Source organism: Colobus angolensis, unplaced genomic scaffold (assembly GCF_000951035.1).
Source record: "Colobus angolensis palliatus isolate OR3802 unplaced genomic scaffold, Cang.pa_1.0 Scaffold53, whole genome shotgun sequence".
NCBI lineage: Eukaryota > Metazoa > Chordata > Mammalia > Primates > Cercopithecidae > Colobus > Colobus angolensis.
Window position 1 is genome coordinate 2,377,149 of NW_012118821.1, and position 19,118 is coordinate 2,396,266.

A 19,118-nucleotide genomic window follows, 5' to 3' on the forward strand; every position below is an offset into this window, starting at 1 on the left:
GCATTTAAGTGGTACACATGTATTAAATCTTCACAACCTCCCTAGGAAGGTAGGTGCTGTTATCCCTATTCTAGAGATAAGGAAACAGCGGTGCAGAGAGATGAATCACTTGCCCAGCCAAACAGTGTTAGACCCAGGGTTTAAGCTCAGAAAATTTGGTTCCAGAGTCCTGCCCTTTACCACCTCCCTAAAACATAATTTTCAACATCTGCATAATAATGTGTTAATATGGAAAGTCCTATGGAGATCATGGAATCTACCTGGATTGTTTTAAGGTAAATGTAGTAACACTGAGAGACACAGAATAGCAGTAAAATACAAAAAACCTTGATTTAAAGATGTAAGCATCTTGTAGAATATGAAGGCAGAACTATCTTGCTTCCATTAGAATAGATGTAATGTTGCAGAGTGTGATACATTTTTATGCTCTGTGAATGAAACTCCTAATTTTCAAGTATGAAATTCTTGACATTTCAAATATATTGAGAGTAGTAGTGAAAATATTAAATTGAAAATTAAGACCAGGCACAGTGGTTCACGCCTGTAATTCCAGCACTTTTGGTGGCAAGGTGGGTGGATTGCATGACGCCAGGAGTTTGAGACCAGCCTGGCCAACATGACGAAACCCTGTCTCTACTAAAAATACAAAACTTAGCCGGGTGTGGTGGTTCACGCCTGTAACCCGAGTTATGTCTGGAGACTGAGGCACGAGAATTGCTTGAATTCAGGAGGTTACGAACAACTGAGTTTGTGTCACTACACTCCGGCCTGGGCAACAGAGTGAGACTCTGTCTAAAAAAAAAAAAAAGAAAAGAAAATTAATAGAGTATAAGACAGCATCATTTATTTTGTTAATATGGTGTCATATATTTAATGTGCTTTTATTTTTAAATTTATGATTAAAATATTAAATTGAAAATCAATACAAATATAAGGCAGCATCATTGTAATTTTTATTAGCACTGTCATATATTTGAAATGCTTCTTTTATATGTAAATTTATGATTATGTCCATTTTTATTATACTAGAAATGGAGAAGAAGCTCTTGGAGGAAAGAACTTTAAAACAGAAAGTGGAGAACCTATTGCTAGAAGCTGAGAAAAGATGTTCTATATTAGACTGTGACCTCAAACAGTCACAGCAGAAAATAAATGAGCTCCTTAAACAGAAAGATGTGCTAAATGAGGATGTAAGTATTAAGCGTATTAATGATTAATAATAAACTAATGAATTAATAAGTTTATTCACGAAGGTCTAGTGATGGTTTCATAATTTTAAAGTTTTTCTTATAATAGTCTACAACTTGTTGGTTTAACTAAATTTTGATCCTATACTAAAGGAATCATAATTTAAACATTTTTAAAGTTATATTTACCTGATTATATTTTATTTTAAAAATACAATTATAATGTTATTAGAAATACGAAAAAAATTTTAGTATGAAATGAATTAGCTACCTAAAAAAAAAATCTGTTTTACATCACCATATTTTATACCAAGAAATAGAAATAATTTACTTATATACCAAGTACACAATTTATTTCTTAGGTTAGGAACCTGACATTAAAAATAGAGCAAGAAACTCAGAAGCGCTGCCTTACACAAAATGACCTGAAGATGCAAACACAACAGGTTAACACACTAAAAATGTCAGAAAAGCAGTTAAAGCAAGAAAATAACCATCTCATGGAAATGAAATTGAACTTGGAAAAACAAAATGCTGAACTTCGAAAGTAAGTTAATTGATTGAGATGTTTTAATATGCAGAATTATCCATGTATAAGTTAATTTTGGTGTATCTGTGGGTTTTCTTTTGAGCATTTTACTTTCCTGACCACGTTTTCTCTTTCTTTCTGTATATGTAATGTGTTGAGTGTCACTGTTGTCCTTCAAGATTATATTTGTTTCCCCAACAGTTTTTACCGCTGCTACCTAATTACAATGTGATGATAGAGGAAGTGTTAGTGATGAGGCAGAAGAAAATATCTGGGATTTTCACACCATGCTTTTAGATTCCTCCTCAGGGCTCTTTCTCAAGCTTATTGTCCGTGTGCCTGTTGTTTGTTTCCTTAGTTTCTTAGACTTGGAAATGTTTGACTCTTAAATAAACAACATGTAAATTTTTAATCGTGTCATAGGATATACTCTAGTGCTCTACTTGATTTACTTATAAAGTGGAAAACATATTGTTAAAATACTTTAAAAATATTATAGGCATGGTGGTGCACATCTGTAGTCCCAGCTACTTGGGTGGCTGTGAGACAGGAGAATCACTTGAGGTGAAGTGAGATTGTGCTGTGATCATGCCTGTGAATAGCCACTACATGCCATCCTGGGCAGCATAACAGGAACTCAACTCTAAAAAAGATAAATTTAAATATATAGTAGATATACTATTAAAATTTGTCGCATTTATTCTATTAGTAGGTGAATTACTTCTTCCTAATCATGACCAGAGGTCATATTGGATCCTAGTTGTTTGATGAAAGACAGTGTGATAGAGTGGAAAGAACAAAGGCTTTGGATCCAGACAGAGTTGTGAATATTGGTTCTGTTACTTACCACCTAACCAACATTGGGCAAATGATTTAATTTCTCTAAGCCTTTTATCACACTTGTGAAAGGGAGCAGTAATCGCTTCCTTGTTAGGGATCTTCTAAAGGATAACAATGGTTTATTTAAAGCATGCATCATATGAGAAGTGTTAGGGACTATTACTGCTAGATTTATTACTGTTACAATGACTACAGCTACTACTAATTTATCCTCATTGTAATTGTCTGCTTTATGCATACCTGGTGACAGGTCAGTAAGATTGATACCGTCTAAGAAAGGATGCTCAAAATATTCAAGTAGACTTTGTTTTTTTGTTTTTGTTTTTTTTTTTTGGCTGATCTGTTTATTGCCAGGGTAAGCCTAGACCTTCAACTTCATGAGATTTAAACTTTTAAAATTGGAACTAGAAATTGGAACAATAATCAGACATCTTTTTCATTGTGTTTTTTTTTTTTCCTGTATATTAGCTTTATTTTTCTCTCTCATTTCAGGCCAGCTTTTTATTCTAACAATAGTGTTTATTCAAATGTAAGAGCTAGTTAATCATCTAGGTTGTGTTTCCTTCCCACTTCTAATAATGCTTTGTTTATACCTAGTGTGTATGCCTCTTATTTTCCTTGTAAGTGAATAACGTTCTGTTGTTTCTTAATCCCTCTTTTCCTTACCTCTGCCCACCAAAGACACCCATGTTTTCTATCTTAGCCACCTAATAGGGTTATAGAGGAAGTGTTCATAGGGTTAAAATTGAAGGGCAAAAATCATGTATTTATATTTTGTTATCCCTAGTCCTTTTTTTTTTGAGATGGAATTTCGCTCTTGTTGCGTAAGTCGGAGTGCAATGGCGTGGTCTCAGCTCACTGCAACCTTCCCTTCCTAGGTTCAAGCAATTCTGCCTTAGCCTCCCAAGTAGCTGGGATTACAGGTGCCCGCCACTATGCCTGGCTAATTTTTGTATTTTTAGTAGATACAGGGTTTCACCATGTTGGACAGGGTGGTCTTGAACCCCTGACCTCAGGTGATCTGCCTGGCTCTGCCTCCCAAAGTGCTGGAATTACAGGTGTGAGCCACTGTGCCTGGCCCCCAATCCTTGATTAAGGTTTTACATATACTACATCCTCAATAAATGTTGTATGAATGTTTACATCCTCTTAGATGTAAGGCATTGTAGTAGTTACTATGAAAGATAGAAAGATTAACCAGATACATTTCCTACCCATGAGAAGCTTACTAGCATTTTATCATTAGTTATTCAGTGAGGAAGATAAGGCAGGTACATAAGTAATTGAATGCAAGATTTAAAAAAAAATACATGGAATGGGAATTTACATATGAAGTGCTATGTTGGCTTCTTTTTTAAATGGCCAACATATGTATCTCTTCTTTCTTGTAAGATTCCAGAAAAACTCTAGTAAAGGAATTTTAAAAATGTATAAACCCACAATAAGTAAGAAAGAGAATGGGTTGGAGGGCAAGAAAGTTCTCTAGCGAATGAGATGGCAGTTAGATGGAAGCCTTGTGACTGATGAAGTAGAACTAAAGAAGAAAGGAGTATATATAAGGCCAGGGGTATATATGAAGTGGGATATAGATGGAAAAAAAGTATTCAGAGCAAGTAAGGCCTGGAGTAAGCTGTGACACTAAATGAACTAATCTGCTGATCATACTCTATCATACATACATACATACATATCATACATACATAATCAGCTGATCATACCCTTGCAGATATGTCTGCAGCCAGGCACCTCCCACCACTAGGGTTTTTATCAGAGCATTCTCCTCTACAGAGTAAGTGGGTACAACCTCTGGGGTAATTAGAACAGCTAATATGGGGTGATTCTCACTCTGGCATTTAGGGGTCCCCTTGCTTAATGCTGGCTTTTAAAGCCTCTCATCTGAAACTGAAGCTTGCCAGTGAGAAAACTCCGTTTTTCTCGCCTCCTTTGAAAATAAATAACCAAGTATCACTAAGCATTTGAGGAAAGCCTGCAATCTGAAAGAGAAAGATTATGATAATGAAAGAGGAAAAGTGCCCCTGGAGGGAACATGTATCAAGAAGTAGAAGAGAACTGCTAAAAGTTCTGGAAAAACAAAAGCATTGTAAAAAGCTACTGGTAATTAGTATTGATCAAAGATTTCAAGAGATACTGCTTTCATTAATTGAGAACCAGATACAATGTAAAAGGAACAGCCAGAATAGGAAAGAGCTCTTGAAGATGAATAATTACTGCCAATATAAATTTGTTGGAAGAGTTCAAAGGAAAGTCAAAGAAATTTCCTAAAATGTAGAACAAAAGAAGAAATGACATGGAAGGTTTGAAAGACATAGGTAAGGCACAGAGGGACTGTTCTAAGAGATCTAGCACCCAGCAAATAATTCCAGCAAGAACTAAAAAGCAAAAGGAGGAAATTAAAGAAATAATAGAGAAGAATTTCCCATAGCCGAAGGAGAAATGTCTTTAGACTGAAGGGACTCCACAAATCAATGAAAAAGGATCTACATCTAGACATATTGTCATGAAATTTCAAAAACAAAGACAGGATGGGAGTGTTAGAGTTCTCATCTAATAAACTGGGGAGATTGTAGTTTGTGGTTGCTCTAAGAGGGAAATGGGGGGTTTATTATACCACTTAGATGAGTGATACAACTATATTGGGAAGTGGGGAGAGGTTGGGGAAGACAAGAGAGCTAACTTCAAGTCTGACAACAGGGAATTGGCAAATAATATCTAAAACTTATGTCAAGAAATAACTGAGATGTGGAGGCAACCACCAAAAGACAACACAGAAATGAAACAGTTATTTCTTATAGGGGAACAGGATTAGTAGGGGTGGAGAGGTGTGGCATGAGGAGACTTCTACTTCTCATAATTTCTTCCTGCTGTTCTGTACTCCTCATTTGTAACCATGTGCCTATTACATGGTTGCTTTCTGAAATAATACTTTCTGAAAATTACTTTTCTTAAATACCTAATAAATATTAGGTTTTAAAAGTTACATATAAATGAAAGATATCAGCTCTTGAAGAAGAAAATCTACTGTGGTTTGCTACAAGTGGGCTTAACTGACAATGATTGGACAGTTTTGAAACTTGACCTTTCATATATTTGTTAAATAGCATCTCTCACATCTGTGCCTCATGGAGAAATAAGAATCATGAATTCTCAACAGTATACTTATCAACAATAAAATACAAAAATGACACAGTTAAGTGACAGTGAGTTATAACTTCCTTTTTTACCCGCAAGTTTAAGAGCCAGTGAGTAAACAAAGTGACCAAATTATGTTAAATGGGAATGAGGATAAACCTCCTAAGCAGTATGCGAACTGGAGAGACTGGGGTTAAATCATGTGCTCTCTCTCAGTCTTCCTGCATTGTAGATTTTTTAAATACCCAAGTGGTATTCATATAGCTTCCCATTATAAAATACTCAAGACTATATTAAAAAAAAAAAAAATAAAGCAGTAGAAGCTCTCCTTCATGAATGCAGACATTTTCCTCTCTCCAGAGGTAACATGTCAACAGCTTGTTATTTCTCCTTCCAGACCGTTTTCTGTGCCTTTATCCATATATCTGAACAAATATATATGAGGTTGAGTTTTCTGTACATTTTATTTTGTTTTTTGCTTGTTTTTAAATTATATCATACAAATTGTATTGTTCTCCAACTTGCTTTATTCCTCCTTAGTTTTGGTTTGGGATAACTATAATTTTTATGTTTTTAAAATAAGGCCAGAATTTAACATACCATTTCAACCTAGCTTCTTAAATGGATTGTTGGGCTTGCTTTTATTTTATTTATTATTTTATTCCTTTATTGAAGATTAACATAATACAGAAAAAGTACACAAATACTAAGTGTGGAGCTGAGTGAATTTTTACAAAGTATACAAATCTGTGCAGCCACCATCCATGTTTAGATCTAAAGCCAGCACTTCTCACCTCCCCAGAAGCCCCCTCCCAGGCATTCTTCACTCCCCACTAAGATCACCAGATTTGAGGTGCTCTTTGGATTCTTACACTTGGTTGGCACAAATGGCTGATCACAATGTCTGTATGTGAATGTGTGATTCAATGTTGATTTAGTATAACACTGGTCTCAGAACCCCTTTAACTCTTAAAAATTATCAAGGGTTCTGCTGGCTACAGTGTCTCACGCCTGTAATCCCAGCACTTTGAGAGGCTGAGGAGGGCAGATCACAAGGTCCGGAGATCGAAACCATCCCGGCTAACACATTGAAACCCTATCTCTACAAAAAATGCAAAAAATTAGGCCAACCAAGGTAGTGGGTACCTGTAATCCCAGCTACTCGGGAGGCTGAGGCAGGCGAATGGCATGAGCCCAGGAGGCAGAACTTGCAGTGAGCCAAGATGGCACCACTGCCCTCCAGAGCCTGGGCGACAGAGTGAGACTCTGTCTCAAAAAATAATAATAATTATTATTATTATTACAAGGGTTCCAAATGAGTTTTTGTTTTTGTTTGTTATATCTAATGATTTGTATTGTGTTAGAAATTAAAACTGAGAAAACTTTAAAACACAGGAACACACAAACACATATTTTTTTGACCATCAGAATGACATAATTACAAGTCATGTGGCCTCAGGAAAAGTACATATGGTACATAACGAGGGAATGAGACTTTCAAAAAAGCCATGGTGCTCGGTATTATGAAAATGATTTGACCTCATGGGTTCTGTGGAAGAACCTCAGAGACTCCCAGGGCTTCCCCCAGACCATACCTTGAGAGCTGCTCCTTTAAAATGTGTGTAAATTAGTTAAACCTTTGATTTATTGTCCTCACAGAGAACGGCAGGATGCAGATGGGCAAATGAAGGAGCTCCAGGATCAGCTTGAAGCAGAACAGTATTTCTCAGTAAGTTCCAAATGCGTTAATTTGCAAGTAGCAAACAGTTTTGGATGGGATGTTTTATTTATACCATACAACTCATATAAAAAGAGCAGCTGGGCAAAAGAATGTAGATAGTTTAAGAGAAATTTATTATTGCTAGAAGAATAATTCTAAGCACATAACATACCTGATGAAGCTGATTAACAGCATTATTTTCAGGAAGAAAATATTTTCATAAGGCAAGAAATAAAATTATCATTTTTAATAGTGCTTTTTTGAGATCAGTTTTAGAAATATGAGGTAGAAACTCCTGTTTTATTGATTTAAGCCAACAACATTTTTTGTCTAAATTCTTAATGTTTTTCCTTCCCTCCTTATTCATTTTACCTATCTATGCTATTAAATGAGAAATATCATTATGATATCCAGTTGAAAATCATGCTTCTTAATTATTAGCTGAATTTGTATTAGTTAATTGATGACTAGAAATAGGAAAGTTCATTAAACTATTCATTTGCTCAGGGACTTAGCAGTAAGAAGATATATGTATGTGTTCGTTCTCCTTTTTGTCTGGATAGCTTTTAAATGTGAAGCAATACTCCTGATGATGATATACATTTTATTTATTTTGCTCTTTAGACCCTTTATAAAACACAAGTTAGGGAGCTTAAAGAAGAATGTGAAGAAAAGACCAAACTTGGTAAAGAATTACAGCAAAAGAAACAGGAATTACAGGATGAACGGTAAGTATGAGACCCTTGTCTCTTTTTGTTCATAGCTGTATACTTTGCTCCTAGAACAATGCCTGGTAATCACCAAGTAAAAAATTATTGATGAAGTGAATTAGACAAAAACTTTCACTTAATAGTGAAAACTGAACCATTAAAATGATATATTGCTAAAATGTAGGGACTCCTTGGCTGCCCAACTGGAGATCACCTTGACCAAAGCAGATTCTGAGCAACTGGCTCGTTCAATTGCTGAAGAACAATATTCTGATTTGGAAAAAGAGAAGATCATGAAAGAGCTGGAGATCAAAGAGATGATGGCTAGACACAAACAGGAACTTACCGAAAAAGATGCCACAATTGCTTCTGTAAGTCAAATTCTTGGTGCTTTTTTGGATTATAATTAAATTGCTATATCTTAAACCTTCTTTAGACATACTAAGTATCACAGATCTAAATGAAAAATCATATATGCTGACTACAAGATTTTTTATCTAGTTAACTGTCATCTTCTCAGTGTTGTCAGAGGAGCTTACTAAAAGTGACTTCACTGTTAATGAATTCAAAGTTAAACGTCTAAGTGAAAGGGTCATTTTTTTTTTCCTTAAATAGAACTTAGTTCAGAAGAATCTTGAGACTACCAGGAAAACAGTTCCATGCAGGTTGAAAAAATTGCAATAAAAATTTCAGAGAGAGGTCAAATATCAAGTAGTTAGGTTTACCCTATCCATTAACTAGACGTATTGAAATGCTGCAGTAATTAAAAAGTGTGGTATTAGAACAGGGATATTCAATCCTGTTCAGTGGAAATGAAAAAGGGAGGCCATAAAGATTTTTTCACATACAGGAACTTGGTATATATGATGGCGGTGGCAGTATACAAATCACAGGGAAAGGACACATTTCATAAATGGTTTTGGAATAACTGTATTTTTATGTGGAAAGGAATAAAATTAAATCCCCACTACACCACACAGAAAAGTAAAGTCTAGCTATCTTAAGGACTAACTATGAAAAATAAAAATTTTAAGCTATTAGAACAGAATCTAAAAGTTGCATATGACAGAGGACAGCATAAACAAATGACAGAAAGGAGATATTTGTAATATATTTATTAAACAAGAGATTTGTATCTAGAGTATATGTAGAATGTCTGTAATTCAGTAAGATAAGATTAAAGAATTTGGAAGAAAACTTAGCTAAAAGAGAAAACCTAAATATATAAGCACATACTTAACCTCACTATTGTTGAAGAAAAGCCTAGGTAAAACAACTTTGAAATACCGTTTCGTACCCATCATGTTGGCAGAAGTTTAGTGGCTGACAATTTCAAGTGTCTGAAGAATGTCTAGAAAATGGCATTCTTATTCACTATGGGAAGTATAAATTTGGTATGGCATAGTACAGTAAGTAATATAACAGTTTCCAGTAAATTTTAGACATTCACATAATGCAGTCCAAGAAAGTCCACATTAAGATAAATACACTATAGAAACTTCGGCACAATGCTTATAGCAGCATAAATATATTAGCAAAAACTCAAATATCCATGAATGAATGAATGCATGCATTAAATGTAATAGAATATGGAACTATTATGTCAGTTAAAATGAATTAGTTAGGTCTTCATTTGTATCAGCAATTTAATACTTTAATATGCTATTGAGTGAAAACAGTTACAGAAAGATAAATTCAGTAAGATTGAAAATCACAGCCTGGCATGCTGGCTTATGCCTGTAATTGCAGCACTTTGGGAGTTCAAGGTGGGAGTATTGCTTGAGCTCCAGGAGTTTGAGACCAGCCTGGGCAACATAGTGAGACCCTGTTTCTACCAAAAAAAAAAAAAAAAATGTAGCCAGGTGTGGTGGTTCATGCCTGTTAGTCCCAGCTAGCTACTCATGGGAGCTGAGGTGGGAGGACCCTTAGAGCCCTGGAGGCTGGGGCTACAGTGAGTGGTGATCGAGTGCCATTGCACTCCAGCCTGAGCAACAGAGCTTGAGACCTTGTCTCCAAAAAGAGAAAAAAAAAAAGAAGAAGAAGAAGAAAATCACATAAAGCCATGCTATGTATTGTTTCATGTGTATGTAATGAAATACAGTCATGGGTGGAAAGGGGAAACACATAATTTACAATTAAACTTCCTTCACACCAGGTGCTTTGGCCCGTGCCTACAAGTAATCCCAGCACTTTGAGAGGCCTAGGCAGGCGATCACTTGAGGCCAGGAGTTTGAGACCAGCCTGACCAACATAGTGAAACCCTTTCTCTACTAAAAATACAAAAATCAGCCAGGTGTATTGGCACATGCCCGTAATCCCAGCTACTCAGGAGGCTGGGGCAGGAGAATCACTTGAAAGCAGGAGGCGGAGGTTGCAGTGAGCTGAGATCACGCCACTGCACTCCTGGGTGACAAAGCAAGACTCAGCCTGAGTGACAGAGCAAGACTCTCACAAAAAAAGAAAAAAAAAGGAAAAATAAAATAAGAGGTTTAACAATATTCTAGAATGTTTCTTATTTGAATCATTGTTTTATAACATAAACTGTGTAAATTGGGATGTGATTATTTTTTCCTCTTTCATTTCTTAGCTTGAAGAAACTAATAGGACACTAACTAGTGATGTTGCCAATCTTGCTAATGAGAAAGAAGAATTAAATAACAAACTGAAAGATGTTCAAGAGCGTATGTATTAACAAAAATGTTTATTTTTCATATACCTAATGTTTATCAGCTACTGCAATTACCAATGTAATTTTAACTTTTTTCCATGTTTCAGAACTGTCAAGATTGAAAGATGAAGAAATAAGCGCAGCAGCTATTAAAGCACAGTTCGAGAAACAGCTGTTAACAGAAAGAACACTCAAAACTCAAGTATGTATAATAGAATCTAAATATGATTTTGAATTTTGTCTCAGTTTATCTGTTTTACATTTTACTTCAAGCATTACAAGTTGGTGGCATAGTCATCGAATGTACCAATATTTGTGAAGTCACAATTATCTGATTTTTGCCAGGTTGGGAGAAGTTAGATTTGATTAATATTGTTCAATTCTATAGCTACTAAAATTTTTCTTAATTTTTCCTTTTGGAATCACATTCTCTTACAATTTATTGTTGTAATTGAATATGCTTTTCTACTTTTAAGAACTGTTGGGATTGACCATTTACTGACAACCTGAAAAGGGTCAGTTAGTTCACTCTCTGCCAACTCCTACAGTTGCATATGTGTTGCATGAACAGGTGGGGTACTAGGTACTCTTCACTGTTGTTGGACGTAGAATATTTTATTAATATGATGCCACTGCAAAATGTTCTTCCTCTAGAATAAAAGCAGAAAGGTCTACCTATTAAAGTCTCTCTTAGAACTAAAAAGTCATAATGGTAGAAAGCAACATCAGATCAATTCTATAAATATTTAAATTATAATTCTCAGAAAACACGAGTAAAAATCTAATGGCAAATTGGATGGAGAAGGATGATGAGTAGTAAAGGAGGTGTATTATTTAAATATTATAAAAAGTGTTTCTTTGTAGCCCTGTGTGTAGGGAAGGAGAGTATTTGTGATTGCATAACTTGTTGCTGTTGATGAGATACTGAGAAACCATACACGTAATTTATTTTATTTATGTATTATACTTATTTTTACATTTTTTTAAGGCCGTGAATAAGTTGGCTGAGATCATGAATCGAAAAGAACCTGTCAAGCGTGGTAATGACACAGATGTGCGGAGAAAAGAGAAGGAGAATAGAAAGCTACATATGGAGCTTAAATCTGAACGTGAGAAATTGACCCAGCAGATGATCAAGTATCAGAAAGAACTGAATGAAATGCAGGCAGTAAGAATACTTTTTGGACTCTACTGAAGACTTCTTTTTAAGAAGTAGAATTATTTTCATGTCTGTTTGTTTTACTGATTATAGACCATTTCTATTATTTAATAATTATTATTGAACCCAGAAGCAAAATGTTGAGTTGTGTTGCATCCAATTAACTTACTGTAATTAAATTTCTTACAGCAAATAGCTGAAGAGAGCCAGATTCGAATTGAACTGCAGATGACTTTGGACAGTAAAGACAGTGACATTGAGCAGCTGCGGTCACAACTCCAAGCCTTGCATATTGGTCTGGATAGTTCCAGTATAGGCAGTGGACCAGGGGATGCTGAGGCAGATGATGGGTTTCCAGGTAGGGATTTGCTTTCAGCAGTACTACTTGTCTTAAATATAAATCAGTTGATTGTTTTAAGTCTTGCGACTGACTGCTCTGAAGGAAAAATGTATTTTCTTTAAGGGAAAACCTACTCCTTGGAGTAAGGATTCAAGTAACATTTCAAGCTTATTTTATTTATTGATTTTTTTTACAAAGTTTTTCATAAACATACAAAAGAAAAACTCCACATGTCTAGTTTTTAAATTATTATATATTATATTAGCTCTATTTTTAAGCTTTCATTTCATTTTCTCTTCTTTCTGCATTCTTACTTCCTTTTATGTTGGGTGTTTAGTTCATATCACTCAGTCACACACTATGGAATCCATGTCATTCACCTACCAGCGTTCCTCTACTTCTCTCAATATTGCCACTAAGCCTTCCAGTTCTCACATGCTCCTTGACTGTGATTCTGACTCAGAAGAAGAATCTTTGCCTTACTTACCCATTTCATCGGAACCTAATGGTACAGGTGATATCCTGAAAATCTTTTCCTCTTTGGAGTTTTTCTCACTACCCTTAATTTTAGGCCTTTTGAAGTTTTTTTTGTATAACATTAACTAATAACCACTAACTCTACTATGTTGTTGTAGACTCAGTTAAAAATAAACTGCTGCATGAATAAAGAATTTGTTTTTAAGGTATTTTCTCATGACATTGCTGTTGTAATTGATAGAGGCCAACTTGCGAGAAATGGAGTAATACATTATATTGCTTAAGAGCGCATGGTTTCATTGCTTGTTTTAGCCATTTTCAACCAAGAAGAAATTCTTCCTGAAGTTTTATAACAAGAGTGATGGTACAGAAAAAGTAATTCGACTGATTCAGAGGATAAACTTAAGGTTTTTACTGAGTACTTACTGACATTATCCTAGGCATATGTTCTTCATAAGAAACATGAAAGAATTTCGCCTGGTCATTACCCTGAAAGAGATTACAGTTTAAATGAAAAAACCAGAGAGTTCCTTCATTCAGAGTCAAAGAGGCAGCCCTATGTGATCTTTCAACACTGCAGTTTCCTCATCTAAATTAGGGGGATTTATGTAAAGCATCCAGCACAGTTGATACATAATAGAAGTTAAATAATTGATAGCTACTTTTACTATTAGAATAACTTCCCCAAATGCTATTTCACATATTTATTTCATTAAAAGGCATTGATCAAATGTCATTAAAACAAATTCCAAGGATTCATACACATTCCTTAGTTGAATTACAATGTTACTGATTTTGATGTTTTAGAATTTAGAAATCTTTTGATTATTTTGCTGCTTATTAACCAGATTTTATCTAAAATGTACATAATTGGTCAGTTGTGATGGCTCACGCCTATAATCCTAGTACTTTGAGAGGCTGAAGCAGACAGATCACCTGAGGTCAGGAGTTCAAGACTACCCTGGCCAACATGGTGAAACCCCATTTCTACTAAAAATACAAGAAGTAGCTGGGCGTGCTGGCGTGTGCCTGTAATCCCAGCTACCTGGGAAGCTGAGGCAGGAGAATCACTGGAACCCAGGATGCAGAGGCTGCAGTGAGCCGAGATTATGCCACTACATTCCAGCCTCAGTGACAGAGCAAGACTTCATCTCAAAAAATAAATAAATAAAACAAAATTTACATTATTTTATTTTATAATAGTTATTCTAAAAGTTCATTTTCTCTGAACACGTAATTATAAAAAATATATTTACTCCTTGAAAATGTGCACGATGTGGCCCTCTTCTAAAGGAAAAATAAAGGAGTCTGAGGCAGGTGTACCAGTGAGAATAGAGAGTTGCTGCTGCTGCTTTTTATTATTATTATTATTTTTTTTTTTTTGGCAGCTTTTCTGATTACAAATGCATGAATTTAATCAGTGGAACATTTGACTTTATAAAACTATAGACTATCTGTTTCCAATATGATATAACCTGGATTTTGTTTTGCATTGCATAACTTTTTACTGCTGATCCTGTACTATTACTGTATCCTAGATGATGTATAGTGATAAATTCTAAAGGATATATTTTATTTGTTTTATAAATTTGGTATTAAAATTTTATTAAGTTCTTTATTATCTAAGGAGAATTGTTATCTTTATTCTCATATGTCGTGCTTATTTGTAGAATCAAGATTAGAAGGATGGCTTTCATTGCCTGCACGAAACAACACTAAGAAATTTGGATGGGTTAAAAAGGTAATTGATACTTTGGAATATGAGCCTTTTGTTTTTGTTTTAACTCTAGTCATTTGGCTTTTGTAGTTGCAGGATATACGTGACTGGTACTTTTAGACACATAGAACTTGTTTATACTTTAGGATTTGAAATGATATGATTTTAATTATCTTTGTAAAAAATTTTTTTGTCCTCATATCTTGTTAATAATAAGACAGATTTTATTGTTAGGAAATTGTTGATTTTGATACTTTTGCTGTTTTGGTGGGAAAAGAACTGTGAATCTAGTAAAAAAGACCCATTTATTTATTTTCCTCTCTTACTATGATTATTGATGTTATTGTGTTTATTTTTGAGAAGGTTATTAATGATGTTGGATCCCAAAGCTAGCTAAGTCCAAAAAATATTTTACTTTACTTCTCCCCACAGTTTGCTTATTTAAAATATCTATTAATATAAACAAAATATATTGTTATTATTTTAAGGAAGACTTTCCTAAAGATATATTAAGTACTTTTTAGTTACTTAGTATGATTTTTATTGCTAATATAGAATTTATTTTTTAAAAAATCAATAAATAAGGTATATAAACACTTGAATTACTGATTTCTTTTCTCCCTGTTTTAACAGTATGTGATTGTAAGCAGTAAGAAGATTCTTTTCTATGACAGCGAACAAGATAAAGAACAATCTAATCCTTACATGGTTTTAGATATAGAGTAAGTGTTTTTATTAGAATATTTAGAAACTGTATCTTTTCTTACCTGTTGAAGTATAAGAGTAACAATGCAATTTGTTAGTCATAGTATAGCTCCTGCTGTACTATTGTTACATTTTTCTGTGATTTGCTTCATACGGATGAAAGTCTGGGATACAGGGTTAGCTGAAACATCTTTATTTCATGGGCCTTTGATACATTATTTTTTGAAACTAATTAGAAAATTTCTGACAGAGGTTTGTAAAAATTTTAATTAATTGTATAATTAATAGAACAAAATATTCTGAGTTCCTAACATGGGTCAAAGTAGTCAGTGTTTAACTTCCGACATAAGTATAGAATAATTAATACAGAATTTGATCCTTGGGTGATATTTTATTCCTTTATTCAAAATTTTTTATAGCAAGTTATTTCATGTCCGACCAGTTACACAGACAGATGTATATAGAGCAGATGCTAAAGAAATTCCAAGGATATTCCAGGTAAGCATAGTTTTGTTTATATTTGGTTGGTTGGCTTTGTTTTGTTTTGTTCACATTTAGAAGTTCTCAAATGATGTGACATATTAAATCTCTTCATTCTTTGGCCCTCTTCAGGTTACCTTTCTGTTTCAGTCCTATTTAAAGATGGTTTGTTGCTTTGTGACTTTTGTGCTTAATTCTGTTTGGGAACATCTTCATTCCTGTCTCCATTTTATTTGTTAAAGCTTGTAGTGTGTTTGTATCATGTTTCTGGTCTTTGCTATATTTTTGTTTAAGGTTGGTTATGACTTTTTAAGCATGAATTTTTTTTCCCTTCTGTTTTTGTGTAATCTCAGTTCTCTAGAAAGTTAGAAAAGTCAGTTATGGAGGTAAATTTTGTACCTTGTAACCCTTTTACCTCCAATTTAAAGTGAAGCCACATTCTTCCCTCTACTACTTCCATTTTAAAATTAGTCAAACCAGCAATGACTTACTGATTTCCTTCTATGTAATAGCCATTGTGCTTGATGTACTGTGTGGAAGTTGGCTCCTTGTTTTCTGGATGCTTGTCATGTTTATTTGGAGTATAATACACAGCCTTTCCTTTCTTTTCCCCCTCAACTCTCAAAATACAGGACTTTTAAAATGAAGCTGTGCTTATAGCTCTTACCCAGTTTTCTGTTAAGTATTACAAAACACCAATTAGTATAATCACCACATTTCTTCAAGTGATTGTTTGGAACAGTCCCTCCCAGAAAAACTTTCTAACACCTATGAAGTGCACATTTGCCTTTTGCTGACCTATTTTGATAGTCCTGCTAAAGCATGGGTGTTACAAAGAAAATAAGGAGGCAGCATCTGAAGAGGATCAGTTCTTTTGAAATGCAAACCAAAGTGACTGTCTTAATGACTTTTCTTACATAAGCTTTTGATTAAGTTTGCGTAATCAAGAGCTTAAGTTTGTATTTCAGATACATTTTCTTCTCTTTGAATAATTTAGGCTAATGTTATTTTACTTACACTATCAGAATTGTTACTACATAAGAAATAGCATGTTTGGAAATCATTTATTGTTCTTTTGACATTAATAGATTCTGTATGCCAATGAAGGAGAAAGTAAGAAGGAACAAGAATTTCCAGTGGAGCCAGTTGGAGAAAAATCTAATTATATTTGCCACAAGGGACATGAGTTTATTCCTACTCTTTATCATTTCCCAACCAACTGTGAGGCTTGTATGAAGCCCCTGTGGCACATGTTTAAGCCTCCTCCTGCTTTAGAGTGCCGCCGTTGCCATATTAAGTGTCATAAAGATCACATGGACAAAAAGGAGGAGATTATAGCACCTTGCAAAGGTAAATGGTAAATTACTTGCTCCATCGATATTGGTTATGTTCAGATCATTTTAAGTACATTAATTTTTTTTTTTAATTTTTCTTTATAGTGTATTATGATATTTCAACGGCAAAGAATCTATTATTACTAGCAAACTCTACAGAAGAGCAGCAGAAGTGGGTTAGTCGATTGGTGAAAAAGATACCTAAAAAGCCCCCAGCTCCAGACCCTTTTGCACGATCATCTCCTAGAACTTCAATGAAGATACAGCAAAACCAGTCTATTAGACGGCCAAGTCGACAGCTTGCCCCAAACAAACCTAGGTAATAAATTAAAATGTGGTAAGAAAAAAAAAAAGTCTATTAAAATATTTTGATATTTATATTCAAACTACAAATTTTCCTAGTTCGTTTTCCTTTGCTTGGTATTTTAGTGAACTGCGGAATACCAAATGTTTGGAACTGTTTTAATGTGCATGTCATATTCATCGATTCAGATGAAAGTAATATAACTTTATTTACTAAATCACACACATACAGTAAATTCAACCAAAAATCTTTAAAGATTTTTGTTGTGTTTGTTTGTACAGTAAATCCTCACTTAACATTGTCCATAGGTTCTTAGAACCTGCGACTTTAAGCCAAACAATGGCAGGTCCTGGAATTAAGTTGTTTCCTTCAAAATTGTTTTGTTATAACCTTGATGAGAAGAAAATGGTTTTGTTTTACTTCATTTAGCTTAAAGTTGTACTTTCCAAGAACCTATCGATGATGTCAAGTGAAGACTTACTGTATAATGATTTAATTTTCAGCTTTTATGAGCACTTGAGTAATTTAATAACTTAAAAGATAGAATTAACATTGTACACAGACCTCACATTGTCAAGTGCATACACTGTGTTTCATATTATAAGCTTTTATTATGTTACATGATTTGGGAGGCAGGTTTAAAATCAGCTTAAGTTTTAAATCTATAAAACAGTAACTTGAGTGTGATTTTAGCAGCAACATAGACCAGCTTTAAAAATGCAAGTATGAGCTAATGGGTAAAAGTGGCCATTCCTTGGAATTGAGGTAGAGTTAGGAAAATGGAGTAAGGTCAGGGTTGATCATTATGCACCAAAACATTTTGATGGAGCCATTTTCGGATAGCTATGTGAAAGTCCTTTAGTTAAATATCTTGATTCACAATAGCCATTTCTTGACTTACTAACTACTTCAGCATTTATAAACATGGCTATCCATTGAACATGAAATGAACACAAGAATTTGGTTAGCTAAAGGAAAAAGCATATACTTTGATCAGGTATCTAATTTCAGGTATCCTTTTGGTTCCCTGACACAGGACCTTCAGTATATGAATATTGATGTGCATTGGTTGTATTGTCGGAAATCTGATTCTGACCACAAACATCTTAGATGAAACTTTCTTGAAACTAATCTCTCAAGGAAATAATTAGAATGACAAAGGCAGAATTGGTGTTTCAGCAGTGAAAATGTTTAATATTTTGTGTGAGGTATGATAAAACTAAACAAAATTAGTGATTATTGACTAAAGCTAAAGAAACTCAGAATTCAGAGATACTGAAGGCCATTTCATGTGCCTTCTGTAAAACATCTGAAAATTAAATTTATATTATTAATATTATAGAGCTATTAATGCTTAAATGGTATTTTAATACGTTATAGTGTAAGTGATTTCAGTTTCCAAAGTACTTCTCTATGTATTCTTTCCTCTCATTTAACTTCTTATGTATCATCTCCTGTGCTCTTTAAAATAGTCCTGTGGAATAAAACAGGTATTGTTATACTTGGTTTTGATTAAGACTCCGGAAGGGGTTTGTCTAGATCTAGAATTATAACAATTCCAAATATCCTTATGATGTATTTTTTCCTTTTGTGCTATTTGACACATTAATGATTTTACTACATATGATAACATATATCAAATTAGTTTATGAGGCATGCTCCCAATTATGTAACAGGCTGTTTTTATGTATGCTGACTTACAAATACCTTCCTTTCCCAGTCCAAATCAGTGTTATGGTCTGTTTGAAAGTACATTTACTTCTGATTTTTGTTACTTTTTTTTTTTTTTTTTTTTTAA

General features: G+C 34.1%; 1 protein-coding gene across 2 annotated transcripts in view; it reads left to right on the plus strand.

Annotated features, from left to right (window-relative positions):
* Nucleotides 1-19,118, plus strand: part of ROCK2 (Rho-associated, coiled-coil containing protein kinase 2) — a 168,918-nt gene that overhangs the window by 138,683 nt on the left and 11,117 nt on the right. For both annotated transcript variants that reach the window (XM_011960893.1, XM_011960894.1), the window contains 14 exons: nt 1,030-1,190; nt 1,550-1,734; nt 7,366-7,435; nt 8,051-8,154; nt 8,321-8,507; nt 10,724-10,817; nt 10,912-11,006; nt 11,793-11,972; nt 12,153-12,321; nt 14,451-14,521; nt 15,131-15,219; nt 15,622-15,700; nt 16,771-17,032; nt 17,122-17,335. In XM_011960893.1, coding sequence (XP_011816283.1) covers nt 1,030-1,190; nt 1,550-1,734; nt 7,366-7,435; nt 8,051-8,154; nt 8,321-8,507; nt 10,724-10,817; nt 10,912-11,006; nt 11,793-11,972; nt 12,153-12,321; nt 14,451-14,521; nt 15,131-15,219; nt 15,622-15,700; nt 16,771-17,032; nt 17,122-17,335 — 1,960 coding nt within the window. The remainder of the gene's footprint in view (nt 1-1,029; nt 1,191-1,549; nt 1,735-7,365; nt 7,436-8,050; nt 8,155-8,320; nt 8,508-10,723; nt 10,818-10,911; nt 11,007-11,792; nt 11,973-12,152; nt 12,322-14,450; nt 14,522-15,130; nt 15,220-15,621; nt 15,701-16,770; nt 17,033-17,121; nt 17,336-19,118) is intronic.